The sequence below is a fragment of the Bombus pascuorum genome, chromosome 11 (genome assembly GCF_905332965.1).
Source record: "Bombus pascuorum chromosome 11, iyBomPasc1.1, whole genome shotgun sequence".
NCBI lineage: Eukaryota > Metazoa > Arthropoda > Insecta > Hymenoptera > Apidae > Bombus > Bombus pascuorum.
This window is the reverse complement of record NC_083498.1, coordinates 2,918,040-2,939,183: the sequence shown is the minus strand read 5'-3', so window position 1 is coordinate 2,939,183 and position 21,144 is coordinate 2,918,040. Positions and strand designations below refer to the sequence as shown.

Below are 21,144 nucleotides of genomic sequence, written 5' to 3'. Positions count from 1 at the left end.
AGAGAAGGCGAGAAGAACGCGAGATCGAGGACAAGCCAGGGGCACTTCCATTTAAGGCACCCCGCGTGCGATCTCTCGTTTCTCTCGGCGCCACTTTGACACGCATATTCGCGGAACATTTACCATTCAAGTAACACACTTTTCGTGTCGAGCAGCTTTCCTCTCTCTACAAAAATTTGGATATAAGCTACATTGGCGACATTGCAATCGGAATGGACGAAAATTCATCGTGCAACGAAGTTTCTCATGGCTTTCTTGTTCATGCATTTATTTATTCATATCGTACTTTTACATACATAGTTGCGGGCGATTTCGAATTACTGCAAATACTGTAAAACCTCGATTATTAGAATATGGATCAATAAAAATTGTATTTCATATCAAATTTCACCGCCTATTTTTAGAAGAATTATCATTGAACCTGATCAGTTGTTCTCTTTCCAATTATCTTTACCATCAAGTGACGCCAAAATTAACAAAAGTGCTCTTGTCGATTTGTCCTATATGTATCCAATTCAAAAATGTCTTGAAAGATCCGTTTAATATTCATATTTATGGAATAATTAAAAAAAGTGATCTCTCGAATGGAAACAAATTTATTCGATTGTCCAAACGACGTGTCGTCATAATCGATGTTCTACTGTAAAATATATTGTATTGGAATTAAATATAGAATTACATATATTGTATTAGGTGTCTCTGTCGATCGGCAATCATCTTTTCTTTCCATCGGTCGTCAATTGTCTGTCGATTAAGCAAATTCGCTTATCGGAATAGGCTTCGCGTCGGGATCCTTCAAGTCCAACGTGTAGCCTAGCACCTTTGAGGTATTCATAGTAGGGTCGTAAATTCTTTCCACGTGTCGAAGAATGTCGCCCACGATTTTATCCGTGCTCTCGCGAACGTACGGTTTTCCGTCCGAGGTGCGACCAGAATGAACGATCTTCATTCCATCGTTGTTAGATATAATCACGTTATTGCCTCCAATTTTGTGCACCGAAGCTGGACCATGAGCTAGAACAGTTTCATTATCTGATTGAAGAGCACGGGGAAAGAACATGATATTGCAATTTTAAGATTCAACGTGCTACAAGAACATAATGCAACGAAGCGCGTAACTTTATACAAAACATATTTCATTCTCGTTGACATTAAGACATAGAAACAATAATTAATTTATGCGATTATTTAAGTTGCGTATATTTTTCTATTCTTTCCTAACTCGATTAGGAAATATAAATATATGTAATTTTAGTTTTGAACATTGGGAAAATGTCGATGGTTATATTGTTAAATAAATCTCCAAGCTTTCACTATGTGTCATAGATGTATCGCTTACTTAATTAGGAAGATATTTCAAAAAGTGAAACGATTAGACGAGCGATGCAAATATTGCGATTAGATAAAAAATTCGATCGCCTTGAAAAGCGAAGAGAGAACGGATCTCTTTGTCGATAGTGAAAGGAACGTTTACGTTAACGTTTAACTGTAATTGGTGTAATTTTCCAGCATTGAGTCGAAGAAAGAACTTAAAAAGGTCGAGTAATCCGTTTATCGCGTATAGTAGAACTACATCCATCTGAATCCATTGGGGTATTAATTTGCGTGTCTAGGGTTTATAGATGTACGTAGTAGAAGTTTACTGATTCCTCCCACTATCTGATTGCTTGTTCACGTAGTAGTTCACTTTCAGGTAGACATAATAGTCATCATCAGGGAATTACTCATGCCTATTACGCAGGAAATCACATTACTCATAGCTGTAAAGACTAAATTATGTACCGAATGCATTCGTGGCAAGTATTCTTACATCGTTTGAGAATTATGCGTGTACAATGCCTACAAAAAGTATTCCTGCGCCAAAAGTATAAGTACAATTCTACTTACTGTAGCATTTACATACCATTTGATTAGACGCAACTATATAAAATTTACTATCATTTAGTAGTACTTTCATATCGCTACAAAAATTTAATACTATGAAAATGCAGTGTAGAATTTGATTAATAAAAGCGCTCATTCATTTGCCAATACTCTTTGTAGTGCATTGTATAACTGATTAACTACTACTAAAAAAAAAAAAGAAAACAAAATGTGCAAAAGCTCATTTATTGGAACATTAACTAAAATTTTGTCCCAACAACTACTTAATTTAAATGGAATTCCACTGTACCTAATTCTTCATTCAGTTTTTCCGTTACCCGATGAATCTGCGCTGAGTTTGCTTGCACGGTTTCTTGTATCCGTTGATTCAGTTGCATTACATTGTGCTGAATGTTTCTATTCAGCGCCCCGATATTCTCATGGAGACCCCTCAGCCAATCCGTTCCCGCGTATACTTGTCCACTGGACCTGCTACCAATCGAAGTGCGCGTTACTTCAAAATAATGCACGCTGTGACCACGTAATTTCTCGCACGCACGAAGAAAACGCCAGAGAAAGTTGGCTTTAATAAAAACGTACACTGCGACCAGAGTTGGGACTAATACGCCACATTGACACTTACTGAAACTACTTCACGAATTTTGACGTTATATCGTATGTGATATTTTATCCAAAGACGTACAACTTCACTAATATAATCGTGATAGTTGGCGTCCGTATAGTACTAATGATAATTTTGCATAAGAAAAACACTCTTATATGTATGTAAAGTTTCTAGAAACGTTCGAAGACATTCTTAAACAGTTGTAGGTATCGATAAAAATTGCTACTTCTTTGATATATACACCAAACGCTTGATTGATACTTGTACGATAATATCCACAGGATATTGCATGAAAGTGTCGATACCAATATGAAATTCTAAAAGTTGAAGTTTCAAAAGTAAAGATAAAACTTTCGAAGCTTTCAGATGTTTATAATTTATGAAATCATCTATTTCGGTATTCGTAAAGTATTTGATAAATATTCGGTTGCTGTTGAATCGATGGATAGATTGATATACCTGTTGCTCCATCAGATATCGGTATCGATACTGAAAATTAATACTAACCCGCGATTTCGATACCTTTTAATGGACTAAGTTCTCGAATATTGAATTATTCGAGCGTCAATATGTATCGTAATAGTCCCACCGTTAATTGCGTCCATAAGCCGCTGAACCGGCTATCGATCGACTAACCTGCACAACATCACCGTAGCGACCATCGCGGCGCAAAATACGCTGATTCGTCCTCTCATCTTTGCTTTCCGGCTTTTACAGTCTTTCTTCTGTTTCTCTGGTTCTCCGGTTCTCTGGTTATTCCGTATTGTTCGTAAGAACACAAAGCGATCAGTGCATCACCCACGCGAGTTAAAGCGAGAATCGCGTAATCCTGGGATCACGGAAAGTAAAGCACGACTGTGAGGCGCGCAATAGAAGCCTTTCTTTCCCCCTTCAAATCTCTATCCGTGTTAACGTTCAAACCATTACCTTTCGTTGGCTGTGCGCGCCGCGTCATCAAGAATTACGTATTTATCGACCGCGATTCTACGCGCATCATCCACTGTCGACGACTATGCGCGGTATCGTGGTAGACGGTATCGACCAGAGACATCGCTCACAATCAGTTAAAAAAGAATCAGCGAATCCATTCTATCTGTCAATGCTGAGCTAAACTGAATTCAAGCTCGACATTGACGTAACGCGAATCAAGTACACTCATATCCGTAAGTTACTCGACACTTGCTTATTTCGGGGAAAATTATTGATGAGAATACGACTTTCTCAGTTGACTTTACTCTTTACTCATTGTTTATTCGTTGTTTACTCGGTCAAATGAAAATATTCACGATTTTTCTACTGTGAGATAATCTATCGTATATATTGTGAGATGAAATTAGCATTTATGTGAAATATTGAAACTACGCAATGTCAAAAGTATGTATGCTTCTTAACAATGGTTTTGCCTAAAATACAATAAATCAAAGAGCTTATTCGCAACAAGCTCGTTTTCCTTCTATGCTGCTCGTAAGTTGCAGCGTGCATATAATGTTGCTTCGTTGCTCGTGAATAAGTCTGGTCAGTATGAACTTGGCATTAATAAGAAAAATCGATGAACTGAAGAAGTGATTTAATTTATTACTTATAATCATTACAGTACACGCTGACTGTACTTGTTCCTCGAATCGCGAGACGATGCAACCAAGTCCTTGACAAGATCGCGTTATAATACTTATATGTATGTCTCTCTGTGCGACGCCCGAGTTGGATAAGAGGGCATAAGGTTATCTACGGAAATGAAACGTTCGTCGAAAAACTCATAATATCGACATAATAGAATCGACGGGAGAAACAAACATTACGCTGGGTTCATATTGGCCTGAGCTACTTCCTGAACATCTTTCTGAACCGTTCGCTAGTTGTTCAGACAGCTTGCAGGTAGTTTGCGTACTGTTCACGAACAGAAGTAACATCGTATCCCGATAGTTCGCGAAAAGGACGCGACCGAACATTTCGTAAGATGTTCGCAAACATTTTATAGTGATTCTACGATTTTCTTATAAATATTGCATGTAACAAATTCCCAAAACCGAGAAAAATATTTCAAGTACTGCACCGTGTTCATTTGATGCAAACGCTTCAGGTAATTATTACGTTTGACGAACAGTTCTGTTTATCATTTATTCGCATACTGCGAGAAATATGCTTGTGTTATGTACAGTTGACATGAACATAATACACCTACGAACATCTTCTCTCCGAACACTGTTCATGAACTGTTCACTAATTTACACGTCTTTAAAGAACGAGAAAGAACGGTTCGTAGGTATCGCATCGATACAACAATCAGGATTTTTCTACTATTAGATCATCGTGATCGGTCGATGATGATTGAAGAATGTCAGAATGGAAAAGATACGAGGTGGTCACAGCGATTCGGAAGAAAGGAGATGTATTGGTCGTGATAGGAAGAGGGAGACTCGATTCGGGGGAGTGACGAACACGGTGGGAGACGACGTTGAAGAAGAGGACGGGTCTGGTTGACCCACGGGGCAGAAACTGGTTTCGGATTCGGATTCGGATTACGCGGCCGTTCCGAAACCGTTCTCGCGTACACATACGCTCGAGGCCACGACGCATCGACCCCCCACACGACCACTCCTACGGTAAACGCGCTTCTTTCATCCTCACGACCTTGAACCTTCTTTTCCATCTTCTTCTCCTTTTCCCCTTCCCTGATGTTTCTCCTTTCTCTGCCCTTCGATCACGTTGAAAAAATATAAACTACGTTTGTTCTGGTGCATTCTATGCATCTTTGTACACGTTGGTATGCACAGTTATCCGTCAGGCAGTCTGAGGCAGCGTGGCTGTTCCCTGTCGATTTAAGTGGCTTGTTAATCATCGTTCTTTCTAAATTGCACTTCGTAAGCAACAAAATCCTATAAATACGAGAATCGTAGGTTCAGAAAAATTGTGTCAATTGCGAACTGTCAGAGTCAAATTTGAAGTTTACTGGTCTCGAGAATAAAGAAGGATCGTTTAATGTAAAAGATTAATATGTCGGTGAATTTCCCCAGATTTTATTAAATTTCCGAAATTTTACTTATTTTCTCGAAAGCCTCGAGTCGACTTACTGATATTCGTCCATTAAAAATTAAATCCAACATGGTATCCATATCTCTGTTTCGGTATAACCACAAAGGGTTAATATCTCGTTCTCACTCCCTTCCTCGTTTCTCTTCGGACCCTTGTCCATCTCTTCTTTCCTTTGCTTACAAACGAACGCTTCCCGACCTCTTTCATCCGTCCGTTTTACGTCCGATGTCATGTAGGCAGCAGGTAGCAAACAAACTCGAATCGTAAACGGCGTAATCGCCTCATTCCTTCCTCTTTCCACTCTGTCGTCCCGATCGAGCAAGCAAATCCACCGTCCGATCTCGAGGCAAGAGAGAGAAAGAGGAAAGGGTGAGAGAAGGAAGAAGAGAAAACTCGACCGAGCCGCTTCGTTGGAAGGATGATCGACCTTGGACGATTTGGCCTTCGAATAGGGTGGCTGGTCGTCCTTTGTCGAGGACGAGATGGGTGCCCTGGTGCGTATACAAATGCGTTTCTATCTCTCTCTCTTTCTCTCTCACGGACGCTTGTTTCCAAACAAGGCGAGTATAACAAGAAGAGTTGGCAAGATCTGTCCAGTTATTTTGAGGCAAAGTCAAGTGAAAGAAGTGTATGATATCTGCAAAAGTAGAGAAAAAGGGAGAAAAGTGAAGAAAAGCAAAGAAAAGGACAGAAAAAGAAAGGTAGGGAGTGAAAGGAAATTTTAAAGAAAATATGGGAAAGGAAAGCAAACTGGACGAAAGAGAAGAAAGGAGAAGAAATGGGAAACCACGAGGACAAGGAGAAAAAAGAGAAAAGAAGTGAAAAAGTGGGAAATATGAGAAAGAAAGGGCCGATAAGGCCGATGGGGAGTCTCCTACGATAGAAAGAGATCGACGGTCGAGAAGTTCGGAAGCAGCGCTGCTGGTCTGTCGGCCATCTAGGGAGAATCGAAGAAAACTGCAAAGTGGTCTTTCCACTGGAGACCTCGTGTATACTATACGCGTATGGGGTTCAAAAGAACGAGCCACAGTAGTGGGGAGGTTGTACGACGAACGACGGTGCCTCAGTGTTCTCGCGGCAGTCGAGACGCATGGGTGTTATGTAATGTGTAGTTATTGTTTGTGTTTCCAACCTAACCTAATATACATTGAAACTCACGTTGCTTTTTTCCCTCTTCTCCCCATTTGCCATAAAACATTGGCACTCGTTACTTAAATCACAAATTGCGAATTGAAAGAGCGCATCTTTTATGAAAAGTTTCGCGTCCAAATCTTTGAACGCGAGATCAGACTTCTTCTCGATAATCTGGAGCTCGAAACGAATCACAGGACGACTTATCATGTGGAGAACAGAAGAGAAGGATATGTCAGTAGAATCCATGGATACGTGATTGGTTACCTCCCCTCAAAATCTGTGTAAGTGTATATGCATACGTATAGATTGTACGGTTTAACTTGACCACTTTACGAGTGACGCGAGTATATATTATTATTTGTCACGCGTTAATCGTCCCGGTTAACGGCTCGTCTATTCGGGTCTCGTCCTCTCCAATGTCGTTCTTACCGTCTCTTAGAGAGTATACACTGCGGTATAACTGCATCTTACCATGGAACAACCATATAAACATCTTTGCAAATACTTTGCAAATAAAATAAAAAAGCTTCTATAGGATATTTCGTTCGTATTTTCATTTGATATCTCGATTGCTTTGATCGGTATTGAGGATTGTGCCAGCATAAAATTAATTGGTTCAAAAAAAAGAACAATATGATTTATGGTCTTTGTCGGTCAAATTTTTTTCGAATTTTTAAGTTCATCGGCATTTTTTGAAATGGGGGTGTTGTACATATTTTTTACGTATTAGTCAATCCATAGTTGTGAATTGTACAGTGTGTACACTCTGCAACGAGGAGTATGTTGCACGCAAGATTGCTTAAGTACTCGTTTCGCGTTTTTCTCTGCGATCAGTATGACGTACACCGGTATAATTATTTTTCGATGATTCGAGATTAACCTAGACTTGCCTATTACGTACTTTAGGAAGCACGCATGAATGATCGCAGATAACTTTTTCTATCTACTTTGCGACAGTTTTTAGTTTAATAAGCATGCAACAGAAACGAGAAATCATACGTGTATCAGTAACGAGTATTTTATAGTTCCCTCAAATTAAAAATCTTTCCCAATGATAGAAAATGACTGAAAGAACGCTGTACCTTTGAAAGCCGGGGGAAAGCTTGAAAATAGATTATGCGATTTCAAAGTACCGGACATAAACACGATACGATGAGACGAGACGAAATTGAAAGAAAAGAGGAGAAAAAGAAGGAAGAAAGAGGGAAAATTGTGTTGGGTCCGAAAGCCCGAAGAAATTCATATGTGTCGCGCGCACAAGAGAGCGTCGCTGTCCACTCACGGCATGAATTATTTATTTATCGAACCGCTTGTTGTTTTTTAATTTTCGTTACGAAAGCGATCGTCAAATAAGAAGAAGGCTAGAATTATAATAGTAATCGTAGCAAAAATTTCTTCATCGATTTCTGTATTTTATTCATTTAGATTTATCCATTACTGTACAAAAAATACAAAATACATAAAAGGATGCAAGCTTGTATAGAAATAAAAATACATATTGCGGGAATTTTACAAGAGTTTAGAAACGAAAGACGCGTTTAGAAAAATTGAAGAATGCGAGATGTATTTCCAACATAAGAGAAATCGAACGCCGACCTGATTTCTTGCGAGAAGAAAATCGAGGAAAAATTCCACGTTAACACGTGTTCGATAGATTCGAACGAATCGTGGTACATGGAACGCGCGTCGAACGCAGCTTCTCGATTCGATGGGTTTTTTCGAGGTCGAAGAAACAGAGAGGTAGTTTACGAGGCATTTTAACGATTCGTTGCATCTCTCGTCACGCATTGCCCATGAAACGCACGCGAGTCGTGTCGTTTCGTTTCTTTCGGTCACGTACGACGCGTTGGGTCCTTGTTTCTGATAATGTTTTGTCCTGGCTCGCCTACCAACGACTAGCTCTCTCGGTAATTTGACGAAATAATTGAAGAGGAATAATTTTCCTTGCCGTTTATCGAATCCTGTTTACGAAAGTTAACGCTGACAATAGATAAGACTTATGTTTCTTCCAATGGAAACATCTCGATCACTTCGGAGAAATCATTACATAAACGTACGATTAATCCAAAGTGTATAGTTGCACATGTCAATTTAAATTCATGGTATATGCAAGTGAAACGAAGGCGATTCTATCGCACGACGTAAGATGAAAATCACAGATAAGAAGATTACGTTGAAAGATTCATTTACGAGAAAATCGAATTTGAAAACTTGTCGAGTATACGTAAATTTGTTTAATCTCCAGACAGACAGTATTAATCAACAGAAGGTTATTCTACGTGCAACAATCTAAGAAAGTATTTAAAACGTAAGATAGAAAGCTTTTATTCATATATTATGTGTGTTTTTATTTTAAAATTCCATTGGCGTGTAGTAGTTTATCGTGATTACGTTGGTAAAATTTGTAGCCGGTGTATATGGAAGTTAAAAATTAGTATAGAATGGTGGTTTTAACTTTCGATCAGTCAGAGTCGACGTTAACAGACTAACAGACAAACAGACACGACGTTCGTTCGCAACCTTTTCTTCATTTTCAATTAATTTATATCCTCGAATACAGTTTCTAACTATTTATTAATGAAGAACAATGTATCGGTTAATAATAATAATAATGGTTATGGAGAAGAATTTTAAGGATTTGCTAAATACCTTTTTAACTTCGTGAAACTCGAAAAGATCGAAGTATTTATAAAAGTATTTATAAACTATTATTCGATCCTCGAGAATTAAACGTTTTATTATACTCGATTTCCATCTTATCTCAAGCCATAGTATCTCCCGGACTTGACGCGTAACACGTGAGTTTAGGCTCACGGTGTACAACTACACCGTAAATATACTCTTGGAAGTTTAAAATATACATTCAACCCTCGAGATTATCGAGTTTATTCAAAGGTTTCGAAGCACGTACACTCGTTGACGAATGGAAAAAGGGCAAAGGTTCCTTCGTTCCAAACGAAGCGAAGGTGCGGGTGAGAATCTCCGTTTTCGCGGCAGGGTTCCCACTCGTTTTGGATGGTCAAACGGATCGGAGCAACTTCTCCTCACGCGGACCGAAACAACGATCCGTATAAGGAGCTGGCCCACTACCTCTCTCGTGCTCGTTCGTTCGACGTCCGGTCGAACACACACACGGTACTCTTGCGAATCGTTTCTCTGCGAGTAAAAGCTATCCACTTGGGTTCCGTGTCGTCTGCTGTCTTGTCTCGTTTCTTCTCGTGCTGTTTAGTATCAAGTGAGATTGGTTCACCATGTATCTGCTCTAAATTACGATTCGAATCTTCAGGTCCGCGTTCCGTGCACGCTCGAAATCGCACTTTCTCGCCTGCGGCAAGGCAGCGCCAATGGTCACCTTGCTGGTGTTTAATTGTATATACGTAAGCTGATTTAACACGTCGACGTTGACCATAACGTCAGAAGGAAATTCTCTTAAGCAGAGATTGGCTTTCATTTAAGTTTGATAAATGTAAGAATTTATGGCTAGCCTGTTTAGCATCGAGTCATTTTTTTTCGATAGCAGAGAAAATTTCTGGTTTTGTTAATTATGTCGGAAGTTTTGCTGAGTAGAATTGCCTGGTAATGTAATTACATATATTTCGTATAGAAGTGTTACGTAGTTTGATACGCATTCATATACGTACACTCGTCGACTAATGCGAGAAGAAATGGCTTGTCGCGATTAGAATAGTATTGTATATTAGTAACTAGGAATATCGCTATTATTTTAATTTCGTGTCCTAATTCATTTATGCAGCAAGGATTAAGTAGTTATTGGTAAAATTAATCTCAGATTTGAATGCATTATATTCTTTCTGCAAAGATATCAGAGAATATTTTGTTATTGATCGCTACAGAATATTTGGCCCGCAATTAAAAAGAATTGGAGTCCGAAAGAGATAACACAGCAAAGTTCGAAAAAGATTTAAGAAAGACATTTAAATATAAAACGTCATCGCGTATAACGCAATTAATATCTAATTTTTGTTTGAATTGAAATTGAAAGTATGTATTTTTTCGTACCTGATATTGGAAATGTAGAAAGTGTTGAAGATAAAGAAGTAAACGAGAAACTTTCTGGAAAAAGTACCAGTAAGACAAAATGGTGAGTAAACTCAATTACTTCGAAAGCTTTGCTATTTCGTAATAGCTATCTGTATATAAATCTGTAATTGCAGTAACCCTTATACAACTTGAACCGAAACATGAAAATATTTTAAAACATCCAAAATATACTCGTTATAATATCCAATGAATGGAATAAATCCCTCTTTAGGTTCTTCTATTCTTTTATTTACGTTTATAAAAATATGAATTTCCACAAATACCATTCGCAATTTATCATACAGCTATAGACTCTTTTTTTAAAAAGTGCATCAGTTATTTTCTAATTCTCTTATTCCAAATTTTTCGTCGTTTTTGTCAGTCACCAAAGCTGTAAAAAAACCTTAGGTTAATCAAAGATTGAGTTAAGTTAAGAGTTTCGTAATCGAAACAAGCATCTGTAGTGAGACATTAACAGAAATCCTGACGAAAAACAGGTGAGGTGATCGCGTGACAGAGCTGTCATCCAAATGAACCACCTTGACGCCAACTCGACCGATTTCTTTCAAAGTTTCTCACCCTCTATGAGAGAGAGAGAGAGAGAGAGAGAGAGAGAGAGAGAGACAGACAGAACAGACGAAGCAGCAGAAGGCAAAAGATCGTTGGAGAGGAGCGGTTGGTTGCCGTGAATGGCTTCTTTGTCGAGTTCCTCTGCTACGCGACTCTTCAACCAGAAGGAAGAAAAAAACTTTTCTTCTATCGAGTTGATGAAGCTTTCACGAAGTTTTCAACGTACTACGAGCCCGATATCTGCCTTTGCGTGACATTACACATAATTTGCCCTTATCGTTCTCCCTTGACCGTTCTATCGATGATTTCCCGATAAGCCGTGACTTGACTCGATAACTCTGCTCGATAAATTTCCTCGACAGACAGCAATCGAGACAGTAGAATGCTGTGGAAATTGTAGAGAGAATACGTTTCGATAAACTATTCTGAAAGCGAGGTGCGCAATCCGAGGGAAATTTATCGCTTGACCAGACTGTTTGACGCCGTTTTCCATTTATCGATCCGAGGAGACGATGGTCAGTTCACAATATGTTTTTATTCGTTTTCTATCTTATGTTTTATATCTTGTGTTCGTGTTGCAATGCCGTGAGATATTATAAGATGAAGTTTCCATAAATTGCGCTCCATTTTTTATTGCTGTAACGTCGATTAGCTGACCTCTTGTCAAACTAGACTAAACTTGTCAAAGTAAACCATTCTACAATAGACACTTATATAAAAACCAGCTATGAAAAATGCGAACAATCACATTTCTCGATTTTTCTAAGTCATTTTTATTATTCCATACATTGTAAAGCAATTCCATATCAGAACTGATGACAGTTTCCTGAACGTTTCTCAGAAAACATTGTGAATAATTTATCTCCTATCTGTGAAACACGTACGTACATTTCTGATTCTATCGGGTGATTTTCTTTAAAATACTTCTTTTTAGCTGTAAAATGATACAATAGTGAAAAAACCGATAGAAATGGACTTATTATTCTTTTGCCGTGTCATCTTCCTATAGTATCGTTTTTTTAATCATATAGGTCATCCCTACTGTGTATTCTGTTTTTATAATAAATTCCCAAAATATAGAATGAACGCAAGATAGCGAATTATAAATTTCTACCGACATTTTGTAATTTATCACGTCTCGATTTATCCGGGCTATCTCGGTTCCAGCGAAGCCGATTATCAATCGAGGTCTCGCTATATTTCGTTCGAAAAATCATGTATTTTTGGTAGAAATCGCATTCAATTGCTTCGGTACGGTATCAACGAGAAGCTGTATCCGTTCTTTCGCACGACACGCGATGGTGGTAACCGCAACCGTGTAGAGGTCGAGTCGATAGCACGCCCTCGTGTTATCTGCAGTGTTAAGCGAACGACCGATCGTCGAACCACCTGTTTCCACTCAATCTCAGAGAGCCACCACACTGAATGTTGAATCACGATAATGGAGAAAATCCTAAAAATCAGATGCGACATGATAACGGCAAGGTGTGTGAAATTAAACGAAATATAGTGGTTACGAAAAACGTTTAGTGTATACCTTTCTTCTTCAACGAAGATTCTACACATCATTTTCACAACATGGAACTTTTGCAGTGATATAAAACTGCTAGATGGTATGAAATTTAATATACTTGCACCTAACAAGCAGTACATATGCAAATATAATTTAAAGCAGCGGTTTTTAAACCTTTCCCATTCGCGACTCCATTTTTACGAGACTGCAGTTACATACATAAAAAGGTAGACTTCTCAATTGTCAATGACGATGTCGTTTTGCAATAGGCCTTTTAGAAATTGCTGAGAATCTTAATTTCAGACAGAGACTCGTTTAAACGATTTTTTTTAGAAAGCTAGTGTTTTATACGTATGTCGATATCAATAACTCGGTGAATTCTACACACTTCTCACACCATATGCGATCACTATCCATAGTTTTAAGAAGCCCTGATTTAGATTGCAGATTTTTGTGCAGTTTCCTACTTTTATCAACGTAATTAAAGGAATGCAACCTACGTAAACATTTATTTCTCCCATTAAATATCATGGAAAGTATTTGGAATATTTTTTATATTATGTGAATTTCTGCGTGTTGAAATTTTCTACAAATACGTAAGAATCCGTAGTCTAGTTACAATAAATACAACAATAGCATGCAAGTAAGAAAACCATAGAAACGAGATTTTCAAGGAACCCACGGCTATAAGGTCAAAATTGGAATTAAAATTGGAAATTGAGATCGCGGTCTCGGCCGTGGCCACTGAGATGCCGATCTCGGAGGAGAGCGCACCGATGCGGCAGCCTCCGTCGAGGTAAGTCGCGACCGTGTTACCATGTTTGGCGACCCGCTCCCATAAAATTTCTCGCAGGCCGGTCGCGCGCGCGTCCGACTACACGCAGCTATGTACGCTTCGCTCCTTCGACTAGCAACCTACTCTACTACCGGCTCGAGATAAATCGCGTCCGAGTAACGCGCTCGCGCGAGTGCGCTAGCCACCGCAAGCTTCTATCCGCGGTACTAGGAAACAAGACGGTTCCACCGAGAGAAAGAGACGAACGAACTGTGCACGAGCCACACCCTGCGAGGAGAGTCTCTGGAAAATCGGTAGAGTAAAACGCATCACGGATTGAGGCGAACAGAGATTGATGCGCCACGTGCTGCGTCGTGTATACGTTCTAGTCTTTGCTCTTTGCGATTCCTCGAGGATGCTTCGAAGAGAAATATAGGTACGATAGTAGTAATCGTTCGATCTTGAACTGCTACGGTGAAATAGAAATACATTAATTTTCTAGCAAAATTCTGAAGTATCTCATTGAAAAATTGTAGCCTCAACTTGTAGCTTAGTACCGTTTACGTTGCGTGTTATTTTTGGAGCTAAATCGAGCCTCTCAGAAGCCGAACAGATCAACTCCGCTTTTTATGTAGTTATCGATTTCACATTATCCAGACACATCGTTACATAATATCCATCGTCTGGAAAAAGAGATCTTGTTTCTGAAAAATTTTCTCTATATTAATGTTTCTGTAAATTTTAAAAGCTAGAGTCTGTAATTGTTGTCTTTTTCTGGATTCCAATTTATGAAGTTAATGAGCATATCTTCGAAGCGACTCAATCGCGACGATGTTTATTACAACAGAGGTACTTAACATGGCCCATACCGTCTTTCTTGTGAAATAGATTGCGATTTTATTCTAGGAATATTCTCTAAGCTTGTTTGCGTTACATACAGATAGCTATATTTATTCGCTATCTATATCAATAAGTTTAGACTACGCTTCTAGTTCGAAATGCTGATAGTGTGACGAGGCTGTGTATGTATAATGGTTCAAAGCGAAACAATTGATTGGCTCAATCTAACTTATTTTAATAAGACTTCAGCTATCCTCGACGTTATAGGTGCTGGTTTGGATCGAATAGGAAAGTGCAAATGGATGGAAAATGATTCAAAGAGAGTCCAAAGAATTCAAAGAAAGAGCAGTATAACTGAGCACAGAATTATTGTATATATTAGAAAAACGAGAAATTTAGAAAGGAAAATAAAACGGCTTGGTAGGACTTTAGGGTTTAGGGCGTCACTGTAAACAACAGCTACGAATCGAAAATAAGTTTCTAATCTCTTAAAAACTCGAGCTCGTTTATCGCCTTCATTCGAGCGTCGTTATCTGGAAGGTAATCGGAAGAAAAACGAGGCATCTCGTGTGCGATACGAAAGCTCCGGTTGCACCGACTAACGGTGCTCGTCACAGACATTCCGGCCATACATACCTAAGCATACGTTTGAGAAAGACAGGACAACACGGCATGACAGCACAGTATAGCGCGTCTTTTTCTCGTCACGCGCGCATAATCGATCGATCAAGTACGCTTCCGCTAAACGGACCAGGAACTCAAGAAGGACGTCGATCTATGCATCTATTCTCGCTTCTCGCAATGTCTATTCTTCTTTATCTTTATATTTCTTTCCTTCTTGAAATATTTTTTCAAGTTTCTTTATCTTTATCCTTTGATTAAATCATGTCAAATCACTTTTTTCCACGTTGTTCAATCTTGTTGGTTCTTCTATATCAGACAAGTTGCGCGATTTCACGTCATCAAATCTCTTGAATTGGAAATGAAAGAATCTTCAACAACGTGGAAAACCTTTTTCTCGTCTTCTTCCTTCGACATCATTTCCTGATAAACCGAGCTCGTTCTTGGTTGATCAGAGATAGGCGACGACACGTTAAGTCTGCGCTCGACGTATCTCTTCTACGCGATGATTAAGGTTTACGTTTATTTATTCGACATCGGTTATCTGACGCGAGCAAATAAAAAATATAGAGCTGGAAACGGAACGATATACATCGAAAATGTCACGAATTTGATGTCTTTTAGATACGAATTGAGCACAGTTGAATCTCGTTTATTTGCACGAAATATACAAAATATAAGATCGAGTAGAATCAGAAAAGTAAAATCAATTAACGACTCAATCCTTATGATTAAATGAGATAGACCTATTTAAACAACAATCTAGTTAACTAGTGAAATAACAATCGCAACGAGTTTCATTAATACTACAACTCGTAACTTGGGTTTATACGGAAAAATTAATGTTTAGCTTCGTATGTTCCCAACAAGTATTCCATATTTAATAGATTCCATATTGTTCCATAGTGCTACCTTCTTCGATCTCGAAACCGTTCGACGTATCGTATGTATGTAGGTACATGCATACGCGTGTCGGGACAAATACGGTAACTTTGGTGCTCCTCGTTGGCCTTATTCGTGGCGATGTCACGGTACACCGTTTCTCCTCTAATATATCTCGATATATCCACCTCTCTGTTTCCACCTCCAATTTTATACGTGTCCAAACGATCGATCATAATACACAGAAGGCTCGAAGGGACGACAACAATAAAATAGCGAAGCGACGAAACGAGTAACAAAAATTGCCTGCCGCGATATTTATATTCGAAGAAAGCACCGTATCCTGTTTAGGGTTTCTCGAGACCACCGTGACGTTCGTACCACCCTAGTATCGCGCAAGCAACCATGGACTTTTAAAAAGTTTACCCTACCGAGACCACCGCAACGTCGACCGGAATATTTTATCGTCGATCGGCAGGAAGGGGATACTCGGAAGAAGAGTCCGGAATTTCGTGGCTCTGTTCTTCCAACTACACGTCATGTCACGTATCGTTCGTGCTATTAATTTGAATCGTTGTTTACGCGAATTTCCACGCGAAGCTTCCTCAAGAATTTCCACGTGTTGCGATCGAATTTCGTGGATTTCGATAATATCAATCCATTGTGTCCATTGCGCTACTTTATCCATATACAGTAGGACCTTCTGTAACGCGAAATGTATTTTTTTTTTTTTAATATTATCAAACACTGTAAACAATGCCTCCTTATCGCACACGGGGTTAATGCAAAACTGTGCTTCGAGTCAATTCAAAGACGCATATATTTTTATATAAAAAACGAGTCATTTCCAACAATTTCTAAATTCCACGGGGGCAGTGGCGCAATTTTTTCCCCCCGTTACAGGGAGCCCGACTATAGAAATCTTTGGGAAATATATCCATGCGAATCTACGGGAAATACATCCATGCAAATCTGTGGGAAATAAATCCTTGCAAATCTTTGGGAAATATATTCCTCTGGAGAGAATTTCGCAGCACTTTGTTTTCTTATATTTATACCGCATGTTTTCTCTATTTCTCGTCACACTTCCGAAGCAGACAGAGTCTGTATATACACATATCGTAACCACGTGGGTCCGTCGACGTCTCGGGACGCGTCCTCCTTTATCCCGCTATCTATTCATAGACGAGAAAGCGAGCTGTCACCGTGACACGGACGTTCAAAGACAAAGAGCGTGCAAAAGAAGAGATGTCTGGTCGTAGCCATTGTCGGGAAACGCGGGGTACATCCAAATAAGCATTTGCGGCCGTTCGATAACAGCTTGGTTAGATGAGAAGTTACAAACGTTGCGATCGATGTTGAATTTGACGGACTGTTAGGTAGTTAACGTGATTGCACGTACGTGATCCGATGTTGTTTTCCCTTAAATCAACGCTCATACGACGTAGCTCTAACACACAGTAGTAGCACATTGTACAATCGCTCACCGTTTGCAAATATCTGTCACAACTACAAATATAAAGAACTTTTTCATAATTACATGCAATGAAGGAAACGGCGTTCTGTGATCGTAGTCGTAGTTTATTTATTTACGATCGAGAGAAACTCAAACTGGTAAAGAAAGAAAGAAAATTGTATAACATACAAAGTAGTCTATAAAATAAATGACATATCGAGATGAGAATTGATAAAGATCTAGACTTTAAAATTCGATATTCGTCATAGTGTTGTCCACAGTTTAGACGCTCGTGTGACGGAACTCCAACTTGGCGTTCCAAACGGGGATCGTTTTTTCTTTTATAAAAAGCCGGACAAATGAAAGTCGAGTATTGATCTGAGGCTGCAGATCAATCGATCATTTGCTGATCACGAGAATAAATGCGATCTGGACGCAAAGAGGTAGTCGATACGGAGACGCAGGCGAGGTCGTCGACCTTGCGCGCGCTCCCGGTCGTCCGCTGTTTGCCGACTTTCGTCCGCGACGCCTTCTCTCCGTATACGCGCGTCCCATGGCGTCCGCGAGGCTTCTCGGCCGCCTTAGGGACACAGCTTTCCCGGCGACGCCGCTCATCGATCATTTCTACGTTTCTGCTTCCAGGTGAGAGAACACTCGAGAGAGGGAAAAGGAGGACAAAGCCCGATCGGGATGGACCGGTGGCCGGTGCGACTCGCGATTCTGGGCACGCTGATCGCGAGCCTACGCGCCACCGACGACTTTCGGCGTATCTCCTACGAAGGTAAGAACCGTATTATCGCACTCTTTTTTAAGATTGTAGTCCAGTACGCGATAAGAAAACGACTGTACACGTGACTTTTCGCACGTACGACGCGAACGTTGAGTAAACTTATGCTTCCACGAGAGATTCTTTCTTATCATAGACGATTAGCGCAAGAAAAATCGCGAATGTTTCTTAAGGCTCGATACAGACGAACGACTTTTTCACATGCGTTATCGAGAAAAGAGGAATGTACACGGGGAGATACAACGCTCGCTGCTAGGACCCTCTTGCACAATATTAAACTGATATTGTTAGTAGACTGCGAATGCTTACGCAAACTCACACTTTTGTGGAAACGATTAATGAAACGGAATGTGAGCAGAAATCTGCTTCATCCATTAAATACCTAGCGTAATGTGTATTATGTATGTTTGATGTTTCATATCTTTTCATAATACGTGTATTTTTGCATTTTCAAATTTTCTGTAAATGGATATACGCGCACAGCCTGACGGTTTGCAGAGTTTTACGTATCGCAAATTGAGAGACGATAGGGGACTATTCAGAAGCCACTTTGATCAGTTCTGTAAATAAGCAGAAGAGTTCCATAAATAAAGCGACGATCGTAACGAAAATTATCTTAGAATCTGCTGTTATCTTAGTGTAACAAATAAGCTCGTAGAAGAAAATAACATTATCGACGATTGAACATTAATCACGTACTTATCTGATGAAATCAAAAAATTGATAAATTGATCAACTGATAATAAATAGAAGAAGTTGATCGATATAGCTTCTCAGGAACTTAAATTTTACTCCATACAGATGGCCGCTTTATTTTAGACTATTTTTACTCCTACACTCCCGATAGTCTTAAATTATGCATCCACGTCAGAGTAATTTTGAGAGTCTCTACTCTCAGATGGACGATACAAAAATTATCACTATCCCACGGATCGTTCAGAGCCGCAAAGTAGTTTGCGCAAGAGTTAGAGAAGACGATCGTCAACTCGTAGGCGTGAAGGCGCGTCGGTCGCGTGGCGATTCGACCGCTTCGAAGTGTCTAGCTCCTTCGCCAATTTATCCATCGTACTATCGGCAAAAGAGAGAGAGAGAGAGAGAGAAATCGGGATGGTGGCAGGGAGAGAGTCGTTGAAAGTTTCGCCACGATTTCGAGCGATTCGTCTGCGAGGTCCGCGCTTGGTTTCGACTCGACCACGCTGATGCGTAGGCGACGAGCGTGGCACGCGTCGCCACGCGCGCGTGTTCTCGCTGCTCCTGCTTCGGCTCCTGCGTCGATCTGGCGACACCCGTTTTGAATCCGCGTCCTCTTCTCTTATAGTTTTCCTCTCTGTCTCTCACCTCTGCCATCGATTCACGGATCTTTACGGATCCTTAGCGCTTTATTATGTCTGTTGTCTCACATAGCATCGCGTTGCATCGTTTTTCCTTTCTCTCACGCGAGGTCGCGGACGCGTAATTTCACGACCTCGAACATCCTCCTACGTTACGGCGTGGAAAACCTTTTTGTCGCGCCTTTGTCGAGTTGCATCACCGTCCGATCGTTGTGACGACGATGACGATGGATTACGTGTACCGTTGATAACGCGGCCTCTTTTATTCCGTTTTTCACGAAACACGTTTCTGCCGATTTTCGGATTTAAATGCCTTCTCGCGATTAAACGGAAGAAGTTTAATACGTAATGATAATGTTAGAATGAAAAAGGAAACTGGGTTAAAAAAATGTGTAAAAAAGAATCGCCACTGATAAGTCGATGAAGTTGTGTATAAGAAGGTAACTGTTAAAACCAGAAATACTTTAATGTCTTTAATACATCGATATTATGAGCGATGAATTTAGGATTTTCTCAACGTTCAGCAGCATTCCTTCATCGGGTTTCTGTACATTTCATTTTCATAAACAAGATACGAAATTTAATATACTTAGATCTAATTTATTACATTCGGGAGAATTACGATCGGCCTGTTTGAAATTGATTTGTCTTTAATAACCACTAACTTCGTGATTATATGTGTTTATCAGAAAAAAGATATTTCGTATGCATCATAAATTAAATCAGCTAATAAATTAAACTTCGTAAAAAAGAGGCAAATGTACAGATACCTTTGTATAATAGTGTACATGAACCTGTTTGTCCATCAAACACGGGCAAACAGTGGTCTCCTGACTGTAGATCGATAGGTGAACGCGGACGACATGATGGAAGGAAGAAAATGCGAGGGAAAAGAAAGAAACTCGTCCTAGGGAGTAAAAGAAGTCTGGAAGAAGGTGGTGCGGAGAGGGTTTGGGTCCGCATGGAAAGGGAAGTGGCAGGGAATGAGAAAGAAAAAGAAAAGGCGGAGAGTGAAGGGAGGATACCCGAGAGGCCTTCGAGATCAGGTTATGCTAACTGGGGCCCGTTCGTCCCACACGTATCTACTTATAAGCGCACGTACGCGGTTACACGGACCCTGTTGTCGTACTTGTGTGCGTAGGAGGCACGCGCGACACAGGCAAACGCGTGCCCGAATACGTGGAAACGCGAGAAGTACGACGAACCGCGCGGAGCTACCTTTGCGGAATCGTTTCGCCGCGTCCGCAAAACCGGCTGGAAAACAATAAAACGAAGACAAGAAGAAAGAGCAACGAGAAACAGAGAGAAGAGAAAGCGACAAAGATGCAACTATTATATATAAAAGAGCATAAGAGCTCATAAAAAATATTCGAACACTCGTAGGGTTATGCGAAACATTTTGAAATTTCGTAGATGCTGTAACCAGACCTGACTATCCCGATTGTATTAGGTCATCCGAAATGTTTCTTTCGTTTTATAAGGAAGTAATGGTTGCACAACATTCTCTGTTTTATATTATTTTGTCGAATTACGTGTGATCCATCTTGTTCTATCAAAATAAAGATCACAACGTTTAACAGATTAGGTTTTATGTTTGTATAAAGATGCATCGTTGTAGAAGATACTTTTCGGACAATCTAATAGTAGCAAAGTTTAAAGGCATTAGTGCAAGC

General features: G+C 39.8%; 2 protein-coding genes and 1 long non-coding RNA gene across 5 annotated transcripts in view; 1 reads left to right on the top strand and 2 right to left on the bottom strand.

Annotated features, from left to right (window-relative positions):
* Positions 1-253: 253 nt before the first annotated feature.
* LOC132911744 (uncharacterized) lies at positions 254-3,466 on the bottom strand. Of its 2 annotated transcripts, none has more exons than XM_060968625.1 (3): positions 3,125-3,466; positions 2,174-2,352; positions 254-1,014 (listed from the first exon to the last, which is right to left on the bottom strand). In XM_060968625.1, exons 1-3 carry the CDS (start codon positions 3,181-3,183, stop codon positions 752-754), a joined length of 501 nt encoding a protein of 166 aa, XP_060824608.1. In that variant the 5' UTR covers positions 3,184-3,466; the 3' UTR covers positions 254-751. The 2 variants fall into 2 exon arrangements, with proteins under 2 accessions (XP_060824608.1, XP_060824607.1); XM_060968624.1 differs by having other exon boundaries at positions 2,174-2,355; positions 3,125-3,459.
* A 572-nt stretch (positions 3,467-4,038) lies between these two features.
* Positions 4,039-5,812, bottom strand: LOC132911725 (uncharacterized). Its single transcript, XR_009659068.1, has 2 exons — positions 5,560-5,812; positions 4,039-5,299 (listed from the first exon to the last, which is right to left on the bottom strand). It is a non-coding gene; the product is annotated as an uncharacterized LOC132911725 (long non-coding RNA).
* A 725-nt stretch (positions 5,813-6,537) lies between these two features.
* The window catches only part of LOC132911720 (semaphorin-5A), a 26,470-nt gene continuing 11,863 nt past the window's right edge, over positions 6,538-21,144 (top strand). Inside the window, exons 1-2 of one of the 2 annotated variants that reach the window (XM_060968583.1) lie at positions 6,538-6,936; positions 17,996-18,134. In XM_060968583.1, the coding sequence (XP_060824566.1) occupies positions 18,044-18,134 (91 nt within the window). In that variant the 5' untranslated portion in view covers positions 6,538-6,936; positions 17,996-18,043. Of the gene's footprint in view, positions 6,937-11,217; positions 11,782-17,995; positions 18,135-21,144 lie in introns of those variants that run through there. The other variant, XM_060968582.1, reaches the window with a different exon arrangement.

Coding starts and splice junctions, on each gene's coding strand:
- LOC132911744 (XM_060968624.1), bottom strand. CDS start 3,183: ATGAGAGGACGAATCAGCGTATTTTGCGCCGCGATGGTCGCTACGGTG. Junction 2,356..3,124: donor GCTACGGTGATGTTGTGCAG/GTTAGTCGATCG, acceptor TTCGATTGGTAG/CAGGTCCAGTGGACAAGTAT. Junction 1,015..2,173: donor AAAACTGAATGAAGAATTAG/GTACAGTGGAAT, acceptor AAACTGTTCTAG/CTCATGGTCCAGCTTCGGTG.